The sequence below is a fragment of the Balaenoptera acutorostrata genome, chromosome X (assembly GCF_949987535.1).
Source record: "Balaenoptera acutorostrata chromosome X, mBalAcu1.1, whole genome shotgun sequence".
Classification (NCBI taxonomy): domain Eukaryota; kingdom Metazoa; phylum Chordata; class Mammalia; order Artiodactyla; family Balaenopteridae; genus Balaenoptera; species Balaenoptera acutorostrata.
The window spans coordinates 53566733-53589219 of record NC_080085.1 but is presented as its reverse complement, the minus strand read 5'-3'; the positions used below and the strand labels follow the sequence as shown (position 1 = coordinate 53589219).

Sequence of the window (22487 nt, the reverse complement as noted above, 5' to 3'; positions counted from 1 at the left end):
AATATAGCATTGTGTACATGTCAATCCCAAACTCCCAATCTATCCCTCTCCCCAACGCTTCCCCCCAGTAACCATAAGTTTGTTTTCTAAGTCTGTGAGTCTGCTCTTTAACCTGCTGGGTTTTATGTTTTTCCTGTTTCCCAAGGTAGGTGAGTCTGTGCCTATGCCCCTCAGCAATATCTATCCCTACTGCAAATTGCTACTACAGAGGTGTGTTTCCCACATATACCATGTCTCCATCTTTACTACCCATTTCTATCTGGTCCTTTTATGTGCAATGGCTGTTCCATCAGCCCTCAAGAATTGCTCTCTATATAGGTGTAGATTTGGTGTGTCTATGGTAGGAGGTGAGCTAAGGGTCTTCCTGTGTCACTATCTTGGACGCCTCTCCTCCCAAGATGTATAATTTAATACATATTTTTTTGACACAGCTGTGTTGCCTAGATATGCTCCAGCATGAATGAGTTCTGCTTGCCATAACTCTTTTCTCCTCTGAAACCTTCCTAGCCAGGAAGACTCTTAGAGATGGTTTAGTCCTACTCTTCTCCACCCTCCATTTTATGGATAGGTCACCATAGGCCTAGAGAGGAATAGACTCATGCCTAGTACCAGCAAGTCACCCTAGAGCCAGGCCAGGCATTCAGTTTAAGAGGGCTCTCATTGAAGGTTCTCTGAATACCTGAAGAATTTAGTTTGTCCTTTTTCTACTTGGCTGAAAACTTCTCAAAGAAGGAAGCTGACCTTTTATTCTTCTTCTGCCTGCCTCTACAGCTCTGGGTGAACCAGGAGGATGGGGTGGAGGAAGGGCCCAGTGACGTTCAGAATGGGCACCTGGACCCCAACTCAGACTGCCTTTGTCTGGGCCGGCCACTCCAAAACCGGGACCAGATGCGAGCCAACGTCATCAATGAGATCATGAGCACCGAACGTCATTATATCAAGCACCTAAAGGACATTTGTGAGGTAGGTCCAGCTATGATGGTGCATGTGAGGGCACTCAGGGTGGGGTAGAGGGCACTTCCATGAAGAAATGACAACCTTCCTGGGCCGTACCTGTGAAAATCCCAAGATATTAGGAAACACAGCTTGACTGACCTCCTAGATTCTGTTCAGTGGGTGAGACTCCTCCCTTGGGGTTTCTCAGTCTCTCTGTTTATTTCTCCCCTTTTTGCTATCTACCTGTCTGTCTAACTTTCATATTCATATTCCCTCTCCCCCTCTCTCTCTCTCTGCCTCCCTTTGTCCCCTCTGCCGGAATCTCTATCCCTATCCTCTTGTCTTCTGATCCAGTTGTTGCCACCCCATGTAAGGGCCTGACTTCATTACAGCAAAACACATTTCCTGCCAAGCTAGTGGTTTACAAACTTGAATGTGCACCAAAGTCCCTGGGATAGCTTACTAAACATGCAGATTCCAGCCCTCTTTGACCCCACCCCCCATGAAAAGTTGTGAATTCTCAGCCTGGGATAAAACACGGAAATCTCTATGTTTTGCAAGTATCCCTGGTAATACTTGTCTTCCACTATGCCACTCTGCCCTCCAGGGACTGTGGCTCCACATTGTCTAACTCCATCCCTTCCATCTTTCTGACCTGAGTGAGGATGAGACCCTTTTTCTTCTCACACTGCCTTGAGTCCAGCAGAGACAAGTTGGCATTTTCAAAGGACCTTTTACTAAACAGTATGAGAAAACCAATGAGAGATAGAGAAAAGAATGTTTTTAGGATTTCTCTCCCTCTCTCTCTCTCTCTCTCTCTCTCTCTCTCTCTCACACACACACACACACACACACACACTCTATAGCGTTATGCTTGACCCAGTGAAAAACTCTACCTTGAATATTTTTATCCCCTTTCTTCCAGATGAGAGATCAGGTCCTACTTTCTGTCCTCCAGCCCTACTGATTAGGTCCAGGGCCCACTCTGTAATCAATGGTATAACTCTGACATTTTTCAAAGTTCTTAGAGCAGTGCTGCCTAATAGGACTTCCTGCAGTGATGAAAATGTTCTGTATCTGCAGTCTCCATTACAGTAGCCACTGGGCAGATATCTGTGGCTGTTGAGCACTTGAGATGTGGCTAGTATGACTGAGAAATGGAATTTTAAATTTTATTTCATTTTAATTTAAATAGCCACACGTGACTAATAGCAACCACATCGGACAGTGCAGCTCTGAAAAGATCAAGACCAAGGACTTTGGGCCTTAACTTTCTTCACCTAAATTCATTTTTTCACCCCTTCCAGGAAGGTTAAAGGTTGTCTCCCCTTTCCCCAAGGCAGTAAGGTAGGGTAGAAAGAACAAGGGCTCTGTGGACATGGAGTGCTGGCTTTCACATCTTAGTCACTAATTAACCCTGTGGCCTTGAAGGTGCCTCTTAACTCCTCTAACCTTTGATTTTATGATTTGTCCAGTAGGCTTCATTTTACCAACCTCTTAACTTTATTGAGGAAATGAAGTAAATCTAATATTGTATTTGGGAAAAGGTAGTTTTCCTTTCCTTCCTTCCCTTTTCATCTATTCACCTATCCATCATTGTCTCTCTTTTATCTTTTTCTCTTCCTCCTACCTCCATACAAATAGTTGATATATTTTTTAATTACCATCTCGAATGTGTTACGTGGCATTGGGCATCAAACCACTGATATGTCATTCATTCCGCAAACATTTAGTGGAGTTCTGCTCCATGCTGGGCCTTGGACATAGCTCCTACCCTCAAACTATTCTGCCCTAAACCAACAGCATCTGAATCACCTGGGAGCTGGTTAGAAATGCAGAATCTTTAATTCCACTCCAGACCTGAGTTCAAATCTACATTTTAACAAGGTTCACATTTGACTTACAATACATATTAAAGTTTGAGGAGCACTGCTGTAAAATGATGCTATCTTACACTATTTATAATAGCAGGACATGGAAGCAACCTAAATGTCCATCAACAGAGGAATGGATAAAGATGTGGTACATATATAAATGTAATATTACTCAGCCATAAAAAAGAAATAATGCCATTCACAGCAACATGGATGGACCTAGAGATTGTCATACTGAGTGAAGTAAGTCAGACAGAGAAAGACAAACATCATATGATATCACTTGTATGTGGAATCTTAAAAAAAGGCCACAAATGAACTTATCTACAAAACAGAAATAGTTACAGGTGTACAAAATACATTTATGGTTACTGCAGGGTAAGGCAGGGGATGGATAAATTGGAAGATTGGGATTGACACATACACACTACTAATAGAATAGATAACTAATAAGGACCTATTGTATAGCACAGGGAACTCTACTCAATACTCTGTAATGGCCTATATGGGAAAAGAAGCTGAAAAAGAGTGGATATATGTATATGTATAACAGATTCACTTTGCTGTACACCTGAAACTAACACAACATTGTAAATCAACTATACCACAATAAAATTTTTTTAAAAATGATAGCTATCTTATAATGTCATAGGGTCTATAATACAAGTTAGTACAGTCTGTTCTTTACCCAGCAGCCAAGGGATGATGTCAATACATAAGTCGTTCATATCACTCCTCTGCTTAAAACTTTCCAATGGCTCACATTTCCTTCCTGAGTAAAAGCCAAAGTTCTCATTATTACTTACAAAGCCCTGTGTGATCAACCCCTCCTTACCTCTGTGACTTCATCTCTTGCTCTTTTCCCACATGCTCTCACTACTTTAGCCACAATGGCCTAATTGCTGTTCGTTTAAAAGGCCTGACACACTCCCCCCTCATAGCCTTTCCCCTGGCTTTCCCTTCTGCCTAAAGCACTCTTCCCTCAGATGTCTGTGTGGCTCCGTTTCTCACCTCCTTCAAAGCTTCACTCAAATATCATCTCCTTGAGACCTTCCCTGACTACTCTATTTAAAATTGTAACCATGTACTATCTTGTTTTATTTTTCTCCATTGCACTTACTGCTTTCTGACTTATTATATATTTTGCTTTTATGTTTTGTTTATTGCCCTTCTCCCCTACTAGAAAGTAAATTCCATGAGGGAAAGAGTTTTTTATTGATTTACTGATACATCCTCAACATCTAGCACAGTGCCTGGTAGATGGTAGATGCTCAATAAGTACTTTTGAAAGTTGGAATTAAATATAAGTGCTCACGTGCATGTACTATTTTGGCAAAGTACATTCACATCTTATGCCATTTGATTTTCAGACAGGAAATAGGTTGTTATTTGTTATTCCTATTTTCTAGATCAACAGACTGAGTCTCTAAGAGGCAAAATTACTTTCCCAGAGTTCCCAGGCACTGGCCCAGTGGGAGTCTTAGTCTTAGAAGGATTTTGTTCCCAACTCCCAAACATCTTGGCCTCTTCCTACAGGGCATGGGCTCAGAACAGCAATGCAAGTATTTATCTTTCCAAAAGAGGGAGTGCTATGACCCTGCTTTGAGGAATTGCCTAATCCAGCCAACCTAAGCAAAGCTTTTGTTGGTGATCTGCGAGTTCCATATCTCTTTATTATTCTTGATGCTGAAGCTAAGGGTTTAAATGGGAATGGGAAGTATCTCTTTGTCCTATCCTTCAACCACAGATGTCAAAGGAACGTTTAGCTAGAGCAAAAGAAGAGTAGAGAAAGCTGTGTCTAGATGGTCCAGAAGACAGTATTTTAGCTCAGGGTTGTGTCACCTAAACCAAAAGCTATGAGGAACAATATGATTTATAAGAAGAATATCAAAACCAGAATTGGGAGTCCCAGGTTCAGGTCCCACCTTAGTCACAAACTGACTGAGGATCATCAGGTGAATCTTTTCCATCCTGGACCTTGTTCCCCAACTCTAAAATTAGGTTGGTAGAGTTGCTCTTTAAGTGTCGTCTGGCTCTTACTTTCTCTGATTCTGTGAGATCTAGGTATGCTCTCACTAGAGAACGCTGTGGTAGTGATCCATGTTACTTCTGCATGTTTTGCCATTTCCTCCTTGATACCCATGGAGGCATGTCTTACTCAGGCATGAATGTGTTAACAAGGCATAATCTACTCTTTCTGTAGGTTAAGGGAGATCACTTAATACTGCATTCAGTATAGAAAAAAGTCACTATCTATTAGAAAATATTTATTTATTTCTTTATTCATTCATTCATTTATTAATTACTCCTGGGAGCAGAAAGTGCCTCACAAACATTTAAGTTACAATACCTTCATTTTACAAATGAGGAAGTAGGAAATAGAGTTATTTTTATCAAAGTTATTCAGTGAAGCCAGTAAAAGAAAATATATTTTTTAATGAGTTCTCTGAAAAGATGACATTCTTCTTTCTAAATCCAGACGGTGGGATAAAAGAGTAATGGCTTAGTTCTAGGTCACCTTGACCAGTGATTGGTGGTATTACCTCTTGTAATCTTAGAAATCATATTATGATCAGGGAGACTAGACACAGGGCAAGCAAAGCTAAATATGCCTTATAAAGTTGCCTCATCTGCCTCTCTGAGGAAGATCATCTCAGTCATCTGATGTCTGTGAAATAAATTCTGTCGTCAAATGCCTCCAGAAAAGCTGGAACTAGCTTTCCTCAGTCATTCATATTAGTGTCTTATACCCTTCACCATCAAGAAATTCTTCCTAGGTCTAATAGAGTTTATCATGCTATAGCTTCAAGACATTTGCATTTGATATGTTTAAGCCTGGAGTTTTCAAACTTACTGTTTTTTTTTCTGTTAATTGCCTATCCTGATGATTTACAATGGTCTTTACATCTTGGTGTATACATAGAAAATAATACATTGTATAAAACAGTAATATTTGTATACCATACTAAAGTAAAAGGATGAGGCAGCTCATTGGCCTGAAGTGACCAGCCCAGGGATTTCTGGCTGCTCTAGGCCCTACCTATCCATCCACCTGGACATTCAAGACCCTGTTCCCATCCTTTGCCCATTTTCCCATAGTTTCTCATATTTTTCTTGCTGATTTATAGGAGTTCCTTGTATATTCCAGATATTAATCCCTTGTCAGTTTTCCAAGTTGCAAATAGTCTTCTTCCTGTCATCCTCTTATTTTTTAATGGTTTTGTTTAATTTGAAAAAAAGACATCCTGGAAAAAAGAAGAAAAGAAAACTAACAATTTAAGCATTCTGCTTCTAACTTACCTTTTGTCATCATTACCATGAGAAGAGCTAGTCATTTTGCAGTTATTCAACATATATCTATTGAGCAGCAACTATATGCCAGGTACTATGTTAAACTCTGGAGATACAGCTGTGAACAGGACAACCATGGTCACCATTCCCTAATTTTATTAAAATTATTTTCAAGACGTTAATCAGGTCTCCTGTCAGGTCTTAGGCTTCCAGGCAAAACAGTACATGATATCTGTAGAGAGTCAGAGCTGAATGGGGCCCTGGAAATCTTTTCTGATATATGAATTTTAGAGATGGAGACACTGAGTTCCAGACTTGCAAGGGCCTTTCCCTAAAGGGTTTTTCAAACCCTAGGTGATCCAGAGGTTCTTTGATCCATCTTGTTTCCCTGCAGTCTTTGGAATCTTCCCTGGAGGTCATGGGGTCAATTTGTATCCCATATCAAGGCACTAATTCTATTGGTTTGGGCAAAAGGTTCGTTCGTTTTATCCGTAAGATGGCTCTAGTAGCACTTAGTTGTCTTTAACATCATTTGAAACAATTTTGTTAGATTGTATGTGACAACTGTCATATCAGTGTGCATTTTAAAAAAGACATCAAAATTGGTGAATTTTTGTGTGGCCATTTTAATATTGAAGATGGAAAAAAAAAAGCAACATTTTCGGCATATTATGCTTTATTATTCCAAGAAAGGTAAAAACGCAACTGAAACACACAAAAAAAGATTTTTGCAGTGTATGGAAAAGGTGCTGTGACTGATCGAACATGTCAAAAATGGTTTGCGAAATTTTGTGCTGGAGATTTCTTGCTGGATGATGCTCCATGGTCAGGTGGACCAGTTGAAGTTAATAGCGATCAAATCGAGACATTAATTGAGAATAATCAACGTTATACCATGTGGGAGATAACCGACATACTCAAAATATACAAATCAAGCATTGAAAATCATTTGCACTAGCTTGGTTATGTTAATCGCTTTGATGTTTGGGTTCCACATAAGTTAAGTGAAAAAAAACCTTCTTGACCATATTTCTGCTTGTGATTCTCTACTTAAACGTAATGAAAACGTTCCATTTTTAAAACAAATTGTGACAGGCAATGAAAAGTGGATACTGTACAATAATGTGGAATGGAAGAGATCGTGGGGCAAGTGAAATGAACCACCACCAAGCACACCAAAGGCTGGTCTTCATCCAAAGAAGGTGATGTTGTGTATATGGTGGAATTAAAAGGGAGTCCCCTATTATGAGCTCCTTCCAGAAATCCAAACCATTAATTCCAACAAGTACTGCTCCTAGTTAGACCAACTGAAAGCAGCACTCGACAAAAAGCGTCCAGAATTAGTCAACAGAAAACGCATAATCTTCTATCAGGATAATGCAAGACCTCTTGTTTCTTTGATGACCAGGCAAAACCTGTTACAGCTTGGCTGGGAAGTTGATTCATCTGCCAAATTCACCAGACATTACACCTTTGGATTTCCATTTGTTTTGGTCTTTACAAAATTCTCTTAATGGAAAAAATTTCAATTCCCTGAAAGACTGTAAGAGGCACCTGGAACAGTTCTTTGCTCAAAAAGATAAAAAGATTTGGGAAGATAGAATTATGAAGTTGCCTGAAAAATGGCAGGTGGTAGTGGAACAAAAGGGTGAATACATTGTTCAATAAAGTTCTTGGGGAAAATGAAAAATGTGTCTTTTATTTTTACCTAAAAACCGAAGGCACATTTTGGCCAATCCAATAGCTCAGTGCATTAGATCTAGACTTAAATCAACCCTTGTGGGTTTCGAAACAGAGTTAAATAAATAGTCAACCTTCCATGCCTATTACCATGGCAATCCCAGGGCTAATTCATGCCTTTTGTGATTGATTTGATAACGCCCACTGTAATGCCTTCACACTCATGCTCACTTTACTCCTAGGAGAGGTGAGGCTCTCAGAAACTACCTCTGTTCAATCAGTTCACACCCACTGCCATATCACCCTATTCTCTTTTACCATGCAGATGGAGTTAGAGGGCGTTCGAAGCATGCTTAACAGTAAGATCTATAGACCCCTTCTGCTCCCTCTGCCCTGTGACAGGCCTTCAGTGGTCTTCTGAGGCTTCTCTTCTCCAGGACAAACAGCCCTGATTCCTTCTACCATTCTTCATGGTGTTGCTTTTCAGGGATCTCTCTACCCTGCCTACTTCCCGCTGGCTCTGTATCCTTTACTCCATGTTCCTCTGAAAACAGGGCTCAGAATTGAATGCTGCTCCCCTGCAGTGGTATGATTACCTTCCTATGACTTCTCTCATTCCACCCTCTCAATCTGTTTCTTCTTCATCCCTAACTTAAAATGACATTAGTTTTTTTTTGGCAGTCATATTCCACTGCCAACTCATCTTAACTTATATGCCCTTGGGGGGAGACCTTCAGATGGTGGAGGAGTAACACATGGAGATCACCTTCCTCCCCACAAATACATCAGAAATACATCTACATGTGGAACAACTCCTACAGAACACCTACTGAACGCTGGCAGAAGACCTCAGACTTCCCAAAAGGCAAGAAACTCCCCACGTACCTGGGTAGGGCAAAAGAAAAATCAGAGACAAAAGAATAGGGACAGGACCTGCACCTGCTGGAGGGAGCTGTGAAGGAGGAACAGTTTCCACACACTAGGAAACCCCTTCACTGGTGGAGACAGGGGGTGCCGGAGGGTAAGTTTTGGAGCCTCAGAGGAGAGCACACCAACAGGGGTGCAGAGGGCAAAGCAGAGAGATTCCCGAAAAGAGGATGGGTGCTGACCAGCACTCACCAGCCCAAGAGGCTTGTCTGCTCACCTGCTGGAGCTGGTGGGGGCTGGGAGCTGAGGCTAGGGCTTCGGAGGTAAGATCCCAGGGAGAGGACTGGTGTTGGCTGTGTGAACACAGCCTGAAGGGGGCTAGTGCACCACAGCTAGACTGATGGGAGTACAGGAAAAAGTCTGGAACTGCCTAAGAGGCAAGAGAACATTGTTTCAGGGAGCACAAGGAGAGGAGATTCAGAGCACTGCCTAAATGAGCTACAAAGATGGGCGCGGGCCACGGCTATCAGTGCAGACACCAGAGATGGGCATGAAATGCTAATGATGCTGCAGCAACCAAGAAGCCTGTGTGCAAGCAAAGGTCACTATCCACAACTCCCCTCCCAGGAGCCTGTGCAGCCCACCGCTGCCAGGGTCCCGTGATCCAGGGACAACTTCCCAGGGAGAACACACGGTGCACCTCAGGCTGTTGTAACGTCACACAGGCCTCTGCTGCTGCAGGCTAGCCCCGCATTATGTACCCCTCCCTCCCCCCAGCTTGAGTGAGCCAGAGCCCCCTAATCAGCTACTACTTTAACCCCGTCCTATATGAACGAAGAACAGATATCCTCAGGCGACCTACATGCAGAGGCAGGGCCAAATCCAAAGCTGAACCCCAGGAGCTGTGTGAACAAAGAAGAGAAATGGATATTTCTCCCAGCAGCCTCAGGAACAGTGGTTTAAATCTCCACAATCAACTTGATGTACCCTGCATCTCTGGAATACCTGTATAGACAACGAATAATCCCAAAATTGAGGTGGTGGACTTTGGGAGCAACTGTAGACTTGGGGTTTGCTTTCTGCATCTAATTTGTTCCTGACTTTATGTTTATCTTAGTTTAGTATCTATAGTTTATTATCATTGGTAGATTTCTTTATTGATTTGGTTGTTCTCTTCCTCCTTTTTTTAAATATATAGATATATATATATATATAGTTTGTTCCTTTTTCTCTTTTTGTGAGTGTGTATGTATATGCTTCTTTATGTGATTTTGTCTGTATAGCTTTGCTTTTACCCTTTGTCCTAGGGTTCTGTCTGTCCACTTTTTTTTTTTTTTACTATAGATTTTAGCACTTGTTATCATTGGTGGATGTGTTTTTTGGTTGGGTTGCTCTCTTCCTTCTTTTTTTTATTACTTTTTATTTTTTATTGTGATAACTTTATTTCATTTTATTTTATTTTTTTCTTTCTTTCTTTTTTCTCCCTTTTCTTCTGAGCTGTGTGGTTGAAAGGGTCTTAGTGCTCTGGCCGGGTGTCAGGCCTGTACCTCTGAGGTGGGAGAGCTGAGTTCAGGACATTGGTCCACCAGAGACCTCCCAGCTCCATGTAATATCAAATGACAAAAGCTCTCCCAGAGATATCCATCTCAATGCTAAGACACAGCTCCACTCAAAGACTGGCAAGCTACATTGCTGGGCACCCTATGCCACACAACTAGTAAGACAGGAACAAAACCCCACCCATTAGCAGAGAGGCGACCTAAAATCATAAAAGGTGACAGATACCCCAAAACACACCACCAGAAGTGGACCTGTCCACCAGAAAGACAAGATCCAGCCTCATCCACCAGAACACAGGCAGTAGTGCCCTCCACCAGTAAGCCTACACTACCCACTGAACCAACCATAGCCACTGGGGGCAGACACCAAAAACAAAAGGAACTACGAGCCTGCAGCCTGTGAAAAGGAGACCCCAAACACAGTAGGTTAAGCAAAATGAAAAGACAGAGAAACACACAGCAGAAGAAGGAGCAAGGTAAAAACCCATCAGACCAAACAAATGAAGAGGAAATAGACAGTCTGTCTCAAAAAGAATTCAGAATAGTGACAGTAAAGATATCCAAAATCTTGGAAATAGAATGGGAAAAATACAAGAAATGTTTAACAAGGACCTAGAAGAACGAAACAGTAAACAAACAATGATGAACAACACAAAAAATGAAATTTAAAATTCTCTAGAAGGAAGCAATAACAGAACAACTGAGGCAGAAGAACCGATAAGTGACTTGGAAGATAAAATAGTGGAAATAACTACTGCAGAGCAGAATAAAGAAAAAAGAATGAAATGAATTGAGGACAGGCTTATAGACGTCCGGGACAACATTAAATGCAACAACATTCGAATTACAGGGGTCACAAAAGAAGAAGAGAAAAAGAAAGGGACTGAGAAAATATTTGAAGAGATTATAGTTGAAAACTTCCCTAATATGGGAAAGGAAATAGTCAATCAAGTACAGGAAGCACAGAGAGTCCCACACAGGTTAAATCCAAGGAGAAACATGCCAAGACACATATTAGTCAAACTGTCAAAAATTAAATACAAAGAAAAAACATTAAAAGCAGCAAGGGAAAAACAACAAATAGCATACAAGGGTATCCCCATAAGGTTAACAGCTGATCTTTCAGCAGAAACTCTGCAAGCCAGAAGGGAGTGGCAGGACATATTTAAAATGATGAAAGGGAAAAACCTACAACCAAGATTACTCTACCTACCAAGGATCTCATTCAGATTCGACAAAGAAATTAAAACCTTTAAAGACATGCAAAAGCTAAGAGAATTCAGCACCACCAAGCCAGTTTACAACAAATGCTAAAGGAACTTCTCTAGGCAGGAAACACAAGAGAAAGAAAAGGCCTACAATAAGAAACCCAAAGCAATTAAGAAAATGGTAATAGGAACATACATATCAACAGCTACCTTAAATGTAAATGGGTTAAATTCTCCAACCAAAAGACATAGACTGGCTGAATGGATACAAAAACAAGAGCCATATATATACTGTCTACAAGAGACCCACTTCAGACCTAGGGACACATACATACTGAAAGTGAGGGGATGGAAAAAGATATTCCATGAAAATGGAAATCAAAAGAAAGCTGGTGTAGCAATTCTCATATCAGACAAAATAGGCTTTAAAATAAATACTATTACAGGAGACTAAGAATAACACTACATAATTATCAAGGGATCAATCGAAGAGGAAGATATAACAATTGTAAATATTGATACACCCAACACAGGAGCACCTCAATACATAAGGCAAATGCTAACAGCCATAAAAGGGGAAATCGACAGTAACACAATCATAATAGGGGACTTTAACACCACACTTTCACCAATGGACAGATGATCCAAAATGAAAACAAATAAGGAAACACGAGCTTTAAATGATACATTAAACAAGATGGACTTAATTGATATTTATAGGACATTCCATCCAACAACAACAGAATACACTTTCTTCTCACGTGCTCATGGAACATTCTGCAGGATAGATCATATCTTGGGTCACAAATCAAGCCTTGGTACATTTACAAAAATTGAAATCGTATCAAATATCTTTTCAGACCACAATGCTATGAGACGAGATATCAATTACAGGAAAAAATCTGTAAATACATGGAGGCTAAATAATACACTACTAAATAACCAAGAGATCACTGAAGAAATCAAAGAGGAAATCAAAAAATGCCTAGAAGCAAATGACAATGAAAACACAATGACCCAAAACCTACGGGATGCAGCAAAAGAAGTTCTAAGAGGGAAGTTTATAGCCATACAATCCTACCTCAAGAAACAAGAAACATCTCAAATAAACAACCTGCCCTTACACCTAAAGCAATTAGAGAAAGAAGAACAAAATAACCCCAAAGTTAGCAGAAGGAAAGAAATCATAAAGATCAGATCAGAAATAAATGAAGAAGAAATTAAGGAAACAGTAGCAAAGATCAATAAAACCCAAAGCTGGTTCTTTGAGAAGATAAACAAAATTGATAAACCATTAGCCAGAGTCATCAGGAAAAACAGGGAAAAGATGCAAATCAATAGAATTTGAAATGAAAATGGAGAAGTAACCACTGACACTGCAGAAATACAAAGAATCATGAGAGACTACTACAAGCAACTATATGCCAATAAAATGGACAACCTGGAAGAAATGGACAATTTCTTAGAAAAACACAACCTTCTGAGACTGAACCTGGAAGAAATAGAAAATATAAACAGACATGTCACAAGCACTGAAATGGAGACTGTGATTAAAAATCTTCCAACATACAAAAGCCCAGGACCAGATGGTTTCACAGACAAAATCTGTTCAAACATTTAGAGAAGAGCTAACACCTCTCCTTCTCAAACTCTTCCAAAGTATAACAGAGGGAGGAACACTCCCAAACTCATTCTACGAGGCCACCATCACCCTGATACCAAAACCAGACAAAGATGTCACAAAGAAAGAAAACTACAGGCCAATATCACTGATGAACATAGATGCAAAAATCCTCAACAAAATACTAGCAAACAGAATCCAACAGCATATTAAAAGGATCATACACCATGATCAAGTGGGGTTTATCCCAGGCATGCAAGGATTCTTCAATATACGCAAATCAATCAGTGTGACAAACCATATTAAAAAACTGAAAGAGAAGAACCATATGGTCATGTTAATAAATACAGAAAAAGATTTCAACAAAATTCAATACCCATTTATGATAAAAATTATCCAGAAAGTAGGCATAGAGGGAACTTATCTCAACATAATAAAGACCATATATGACAAACCCACAGCCAACATCATTCTCAATGGTGAAAGCTGAAATCATTTCCACTAAGATTAGGAAAAATACAAGGTTGTCCACTCTCACCACTATTATTCAACATAGTTTTGGAAGTTTTACCCTCAGCAGTTAGAGAAGAAAAAGAAATAAAAGGAATCCAAATCGGAAAAGAAGAAGTAAAGATGTCACTCTTTGCAGGTGACATGATACTATATATAGAGAATCCTAAAGATGCTACCAGAAACCTACTAGAGTTAATCAATGAATTTGGTAATGTAGCAGGTTACAAAATTAATGCACAGAAGTCTCTTGCATTCCTATACACTAATGATGAAAAATCTGAAAGAGAAGTTAAGGAAACAATCCCATATATCATTGCAACAAAAAGAATAAAATACCTAGGAATAAACCTACCTAAGTAGACAAAAGACCTGTCTCCAGAAAAATATAAGACACTGATGAAAGAATTTAAAGATGATACCAACAGATGGAGAGGTATACCATGTTCTTGGAAGAATCAACATTGTGAAAATGACTATACTACCCAAAGCAATCTACAGATTCAGTGCAATCTCTATCAAAGTACCAATGGCATTTTTCACAGAACTAGAACAAAAAGTTTCACAATATATATGGAAACACAAAATACCCCAAATAGCCAAAGCAATCTTGAGAAAGACAAATGGAGCTGGAGGAATCAGGCTCGTGGACTTCAGACAATACTACAAAGCTACAGTAAACAAGACAGTATGGTGTTGGCAGAAAAACAGCTATATAGATCAGTGGAACAGGATAGAAAGCCCAGAGATACATCCACGCATCTATGGTCACCTTACTTTTGATAAAGGATGCAAGAATATACAGTGGAGAAAAGACAGCCTCTTCAGTAAGTGGTGCTTAGAAAACTGGACAGCTACTTGTAACAGAATGAAACACTCCCTAACACCATACAGAAAAGTAAACTCAAAATGGATTAAAGACCTAAATGTAAGGCCAGACACTATAAAACTCTTAGAGGAAAACATAGGCAGAACACTTTATGACATAAATCACAACAAGAACCTTTTTGACCCACCTGCTAGAGAAATGGAAATAATAACAAAAATAAACAAATGGGACCTAATGAAACTTAAAAGATTTGCACAACAAAGGAAACCAGAAACAAGATGAAAAGACAACCCTCAGAATGGGAGAAGATATTTGCAAATGAAGCAACTGACAATGGATTAACCTCCAAAATTTACAAGCAGCTCATGCAACTCATCAAAAAAACAACAACAACAACAACAACAACCAAATCCAAAAATGGGCAGAAGTCCTAAATAGACATTTCTCCAAAGAAGATATACAGTTTGCCAACAAACACATGAAAGAATGCTCAACATCACTAATCATTAGAGAAATGCGAATCAAAACTACAATAAATAGTAGTATAAATAAATGTCAACACATTATTGGCACAAATTATTAATTTGCAAACTGTTTCAAAGACACTCATTAATGGCTGAATCGGAGGGTAAGAAGAGCTAAGGTAAGTGAGATTTTGGTAGAGGTTGGTAAAGGGCATTGAAGCCAGGGATGAGGATCTTTCTGGAGTATGCCTAAATGACTTCATTGCAAGCTGTGTTAGAGGAGACAAAATGGAGTTAGGGCCAAAAGTGATAAGTCATTCACCATAAATGCTCCTCATTAGGGGCTCAACAAGTGTTATAATAATCACATTTAGCTTTTAGATGAAAGCAAGTGACCATAATTCATTCTCACCAGAACATTTTCAAATGCTAATGATTTCTAATGAGCACAGTGGCCATTAGTTAAAATCTACACCAGCAGTTTTAGAATGGAAAACTGTGTTTGGTTTCTTTTGCCCTGACTTACAATGTGTCCTGAGTCTGATTGTGTTATCTCGGTGCTCTCTTATCAGACCAAGAATCTCTTTCATTGATTCTTCCTTCATCAATGGCTAGCTGTATTAATTCATCCATTTATTCACAAATGTGTCCTAAACACTTACCCTGTTAAAAACACCATGCCTGGCCACTTGTGAGCTTGCTGGCTAAGCTCATCCAAACTATCTCTCCTAGCCAGCTACCTTAGATGGCTAAGACACCCACTTTAAAGAATGGTTTGGTTTTGTCAATTCCTGTTCCCTTTTGGGAAGTTTTCCTACCAGACCTTTTGGATTGGTCCTATAAGAAATAGAACATTAGAGTTGTGAATCAATCCAGCTAAACCAATAACTCACTACTAAAGCAAGTGAAAATGTTTGTGCTTAACCAGATTCTGAGAAAGGGTCCTATGACTTTTGGGGGTCCTTGTCATAAAAGGCTCTATGATCTGGAGTCTGCAGTCTGAAGACCTTTGCTTGAGATCCATCTTTCCTAATTATTCACTGGTGGAGTGACTTCCTTCTTTAAACCCCAATTTTCTTGTATGAAAAGTGGAAATGGTTATTCCCTGTCTACGTCATGGAACTGAAATAAGGCTCCCAAATGCTCAGGAAGTGGTAAAGCCCTCAGGGAGTGAAGGGCATCCTCAACCTGGGCTTTTGCTTTGTCTGCAGGGCTACCTGAAGCAATGCCGGAAGAGAAGGGACATGTTCAGTGATGAGCAACTGAAGGTGATCTTTGGGAACATTGAAGACATCTACAGGTTTCAGATGGGCTTCGTAAGAGACCTGGAGAAACAGTACAACAATGATGACCCCCACCTCAGCGAGATAGGACCCTGCTTCCTGGAGCACGTAAGCATCTTCCCCTTTGGGGAGGGTTTTGAGAGACGTTTGGAAGCCATGGAAGGAGTCTCTGAGCTATTTGGTTCTGCTCAGTTGCTTTGTCCCATGGTAAGGGATGGATTCCTCTCTGACCCTGATGTTCATCCCCTTGCTAGAGTATGAGGACTTAGGAAGGTACTGTGATTTGTCCAAGGACTCTTCTTCTTTACTGTTCCCTCCGCCTTTTTTCTCTCCTTCCAGATAATTATCAGTAGGATTTTTCTTCAACTTCTCTTCTCTGTTCCTATGGGGCTCAGTTTCCATGGGACCCAGTGTTTTGGGAGGGACTCTGAACATATTCTTATATTCCAGGAATCTGAGAAATAGGAGAGACCATGGTCAGCATGAAACTGGACCCCTGCAAGGCTTTTAAGGGAGAACACTAGGGTAGGGGAAGTGACAAGTGTAGGAAAAGGGGCCACAAGATTTAGAGGACGGAACACTAGGAAACAGGGAAGTGAGGATGTGAGTCCTGTCTATAATGATTGTCTGGGTAACTTTGGGTAAGTTCCTTACCGTCTTTGGGCTTCCTCACATGGATTTAAGAAGGTTTCACTTTATACCTCTGTGGTTCTCTAACATCTTTTGTGTCTTATTCACAGGTGACCTAGTTGTTTTGACAACTCTTCTCCCCCGTTTTATAAAGTATTTATTTTTAAAGAGATAATACATGCACATGTTATAAAATTCAAATGACACATGAAAGTGTGCAGCTAAGAGTAAGTTTTCTTGCAAATTCTCCTGCTTTGACTATGGGAATGTGTAGTGGGGGGATAGCCCTAAGGCCACCCATATGTTTAGTGATTTGCTACAAGTCCCGGGACTCAGCATATAGTCATACTCATGGTTGTGATTTAATACAACTAAAGGATACAAAGCAAAATCAGCAAAAGGAAAAGGCACATGGGGCAAAGTGTGAAGGAAACCAAGTGTAAGTTTCCAAGAGTCCTCTCCCAGTGGAGTCACACAGGATGCACTTAATTCCCCTTGCAATGAGTTGTGACAACACTTTTGAAATGTTGTCTACCAGGGAAAATTATTAGGGACTCAGTGCCCAAGATTTCTATGGGTGGCTGGTCATGTAGGCACCCTCTACCTAGCATGTACCAAAATTCCAGACTCCCAGAAGGAAAGCAAGTATTCTGCTTAAACCACATTGTTCATACAAATAGTTTAGGCACAGTGAGCAACTCTTGTCAGGGAATGGTGAAAAATCTCTTGAGATCCAAGTTCCAAGATGCCAGCCAAGGGCCAACCTTTCAAGCAGACCTTTTTAGGGATAGCAGTCTCAGGCCTGATATGTTAACTCTTTTTTGCACAGTATTAAACTGGTTCAGCCATTCCAGAAAGCACCTGGGTAGTATTTATCAAAGTTAAGCATGTGTATGACCTTGGGTTCCATTCATAAATATATATCCCAGAGAAATTCTCATAGAGGTCCATGAGGGAACATTTACAAGGCTGTTGATTGCATGGCAGTGTTGTGTGGACTGCAGTTAGAAGCAACTTAGGTATTTATCACCAGGGTATGGATGAGAAACATATGGGGGATGCTTACTGTAAGGTATTATATAGCAAGGAACAAGAGACTAGTTGTATGTACCCGATAGCAATGTGTGTAAATATCATAAATATAGTCTTGAGCTGGGAAAGTAGAATATGGAATAGTGATTCTCAATTGGAGTCTACCCTGTGCATTTTAGGGTGTTTAACAGCATTCCTGGTCTCTATCCTGGAGGCCAGTAGCACCCTCCTAGTTGTGACAACCAAAAATATCTCCAGACATTGTCAACTGTACCGAGGGACAAAAAAGAACCACTAATCTATTGAAATGATCGTATGCTTTTGCACTGTAATCTGTTAATGCGGTGAATTTGGTTTGAATAATTTTCATGTTAAATGAACATTGTATTGCTGGGATAAACCCTACCTAATCATGGTGTATTATCCTTCTTTATGTATTAGTTTGCCTTTTTAAAAATATTAGATTGTTTACCCTCTTTTAATTCAGTTCTAGGATTTATTTATTTTTTTTTTAGGATTTCATTCTTTATCATCTTTGTTTAAGTATAATTTACAAACAATAAAATTCACCAAATGTCTGCTTCGATGGGTTTTAACAAGTGCATATAGTTGTGTAACTACCACCGTAATCAAGACATGGAACATTTCTATCACTTCATCAAGTTCTAATGTTCTCCCTCTGTTGTCAGTCTTTGCTCTCACCCTCGCCCTTGGCAAACACTGATCTGCGTTCTGTCACCATAATTTTGCTTTTTCTAGAATGTCATATAAATGGAATAATGCAATAGTGATATTTTGTTTAGCTTCTTTCACTTAATTTATTTGATATCCATCCATATTTTTGCATGTATTAGTAGTTGTTTTTTTTTTTTAATTGCTTAGCGATAATTCCATTGTGTGGATATACCACTCATTCACCAGTTCATTCCAGGACATCTGGGTTGTTTACTAGGTTGTTTCCATCTGTGGGATTACTGGGTTGCATTGTAGGTATTTGTTTAATTTTATAAGATACTGCCAAACTGTTTTCCAAAGTTACTGTATCATTTTGCATTCTCACTTCTAATATATAAGGGTTGCAGTTGTTCCACATTGTTGTCAGAACTTGGTATTATCAATATTTTTAATTTTAGTCTTTCTAATAGGTGCATAGTGGCATTTCATTGTGGTTTTAATTTGCATTTCCCTAATGGCTGATGGTATTGAGCATTTTTTCATGTGCTTATTTGCCATCTGTATAAAACCTTTGGTGAAGTGTCCTTGTCTTTTGCCCATGTGGGTTGTCTGTTTTCTTACTATTTAATTCCAAGTGTTATTTCTGTATTCTGTTTGCAAGTCCTTGGTCATATATGTGATTTTCAAAGGTTTTCTCAGTCGTGGCTTAGTCTTTGATTTTCTTAACATTGTCTTTGAAAAACATAAACTTTTAATTTTGTTGAAATTCAATTTATTACTTTTTCATGGTTCATGTTTTTTTTTGTTTCTTATTTAAGAAATCTTTGCCTAACCCAAAGTCACAAAGCTTTTCTCCTGTTTTCTTATAGAAATTATGTAGTTTTATTTCTTATATTTAGGCTATGATCATTTTTGAGGTACTTTTTATATATGGTGCAAAATAAGGTTCAAGGTTAATTTGCTTCCATATGGATATTCAGTCGTTCCAGCACCTTTGTTGAAAAAACTATTAATTTCCCCATTGAATTACCTGTGCATCTTTGTCAAAAATCAATTGATCATATATGTGTAGTTCTATTCTTAGGAACACTATTCTGTTCCAGTGATCTATGTGACTATTTATATAGTAATACCACACTGTGTTTTCTTCTTGTTTTAATTGAGATATAATTGTCATATAGCATTATATCAGTTTCAGGTGTACAACATAATAATTTAATATTTATATATATTGTGAAATGATCACCACAGTAAATCTAGTTAATATCTATTACCATACATAGTTACAATTTTTTTGTCACACTGTCTTGAATAATGTAGCTTCATAGCAAGTCTTGAAAGCAGGTAAAGTCCTTCAAATTCATTCTTTTTCAAAACAATTTTGGCTATCTTAGGTGATTTGTATTTCTATATAAATTTATCTTATCACAAGGAGAATTTTGTTCTCTTCTTTTTATTTTATCTATATGAGATGATGGAAGTTAAATAAACATTGTGGTAATCATTTCACAATATATGTAAAGCAAGCCATCTTGCTGTACACCTTAAACTTATACAATGATGTATGTCAATTATTTCTGGATAAAACTGGGGGTGTGGGAAGAATCAGCTTGCTTAGTTCTACCAAAAAGCAAGGACAACAACAACAAAAAAGAACTCTTCCAGCATTTTGATTAGGATTACATTAAATCTCCCAGCATTGTTTCTAGTTTTCACTTGTATAGGTCTTGATCTTATTTTTAAAAATTGATTTCTAAGTAATTAATTTTTTGCTGCTTTATAAATTGTATTTTTATTTCAATTTCCTATAGTTTGTTGCTAGGATATAGAAATGCAATTCATTTTTTTATACAGCTGACCCTCAGTATCTGCAGGAGATGTGTTCCAGGACACCCTGCAGATACCAAAATCCACAGATGCTCAAGTCCCTTATATAAAATGGTATAATATTTGCATATAACCTATGCATATACTCCCATATACTTTAAATCATCTCTAGATTACTTATTATACTTAATACAATGTAAATACTATGTAAATAGTTGTAAATAAAATGTAAGTGCTATATAAATTGTTACTGGCATGCAAAACAAAGTATTCCTTTTTGGAACTTTCTAGATTTTTTTTCTGAATATTTTCCATCTGCAGTTGGTTGAATCCACAGATGCAGAACCTGCCAATATGGAGGGCCAACTGTATTGACTTTGAATCCTGACACATTATTGAATTCACTAATTGGGTCTAGTTTTTTTTTTTTTTTTAGATTCCTTAGGATTGTATACATATACAATCATGTCATTTCTAAATAAAGGCAGTTTTATTTCTTCTTTTTCAATCTGTATGACTCCTATTTCCTTTTCTTGTCTTATTGGACTAGCCAAGACCTTCAGTACAGTGTTAACTAGAAGTGGTAAGAGCAGGCATCTTTTGTTTTGTACCTGATTTTTAGGGACAAAATTTCAGCATTTACTATTAAGAATGATATTAACTTTAAGTTTTTCATGATCACCCTTTACCAAATAGGGGAAGTTTCTTTCTAATCCTGGTTTGCTGATGGCTTTTGTCATAAATGTATTTTATCAAATGCTTACTGAAATTATTGAAATAATCATATGGTTTTTCTCCTTTAATCTGTTAACATGGTAAATTGGATTGGGATAAGTCCCTCCTAATCATGGTGTATCATCCTTTTAGTGTACTATTTTGCCTGATTTTTAAAATTAGGTTACTTGTCTTTTTATTATTAAGTTCTAGTATTTTTTTTTATACATTGATGCAAGTTCTTTATTAGGTATGTGTTTTTCTGATTTCTTTTGATATGTATGGCTTGCCTATTTAGTTTTTTTTTAATAATAGTTTTTTTTAAGTCCATGTGTAATAACTCCATCTTTATATTTTTGGTCTACCAATTTCTATTTTCTATTATTTCTCTTAGGTTGTGCTCATGTCTTATATTCTCATGCACCAGGTTATTTTTGAATGAGTACTGAACAATGTATACAAAAAATTGTAGATATTTTTGTAAAACTTGGAAATAATTTCAAACTGACAGAAAAGCTAAAAAAATAAGAACAATACAAAGGGTACCCATACAGGCATACCTCAGAGTTGTAGGTTTGGTTCCAGACCACCACAATAAAGTGAACCACACAATTTTTTTGCTTTCCCAGTGCATATAAAAGTTATGGTTACATTATACTGTTGTCTATTAAGTGTACAAGGCATTATGTCTAAAAAACAATATATATGCCTTACTTAAAAATACTTTGTTGCTGAAAAATGCTAGCCACCACCTGAGCCTTCAGCAAGTCATAATCTTTTTGCTGGTGGAGGGTCTTGCCTCGATGTTGATATCTGCTGATCAGGGTGTTGGTTGCTGAAGGTTGGGGTAGCTGTGGCAATTTCTTAAAACAATGAAGTTTGCTGTGTCAATTGATTTTTCCTTTCATGAATGATTTCTCTGTAGCATGCACTGCTGTTTGACAGTACTTTACCCACAGCAGAATTTCTTTCAAAATGGAAATTCTCTTAAACCCTGCCACTGTTTTAGCAACTGAGTTTATGTAATATTCTAAATCTTTTGTTGTCATTTCAACTATCTTCACAGCATCTTCACCAGAAGTTGATTCCATCTTCAGAAACCACTTTCTTTGCTCATCTGTAAGAAGCAACATCTCATCCATTAAAGTTTTATCACGAGATTGCAGCAATTCAGTCACATCTTCAGCCTCCACTCCTACTTCTACTTCTCTTGCTATTTCCACTACATCTGCAATTACTTCCTCCACTGAAATCTTGAACTTTTCAAAGTCATCCATGAGAGTTGGAATCAACTTCTTCTGAACTCCTGTTAACATTGGTATTTTGACCTCTTCCCATGAATCATGAATATTCTTAATGGCACCTAGAATGGTGAATCCTTCCCAGAAGGTTTTCAATTTGCTTCGTCTAGATCCATCAGAGAAATCACTGTCTATGGAAGCTATAGCCTTAAAAATGTATTTCTTAATCATAAGACTTAAAAGTCA

The 22487-nt window shown here is 38.5% G+C and overlaps 1 protein-coding gene across 11 annotated transcripts in view; it reads left to right on the top strand.

The window, feature by feature from the left end:
- Nucleotides 1-22487, top strand: part of ARHGEF9 (Cdc42 guanine nucleotide exchange factor 9) — a 230413-nt gene that overhangs the window by 124732 nt on the left and 83194 nt on the right. For all 11 annotated transcript variants that reach the window (XM_057538869.1, XM_057538863.1, XM_057538870.1 and 8 more), the window contains 2 exons: nt 772-963; nt 16051-16230. In XM_057538869.1, the coding sequence (XP_057394852.1) occupies nt 772-963; nt 16051-16230 (372 nt within the window). The remainder of the gene's footprint in view (nt 1-771; nt 964-16050; nt 16231-22487) is intronic.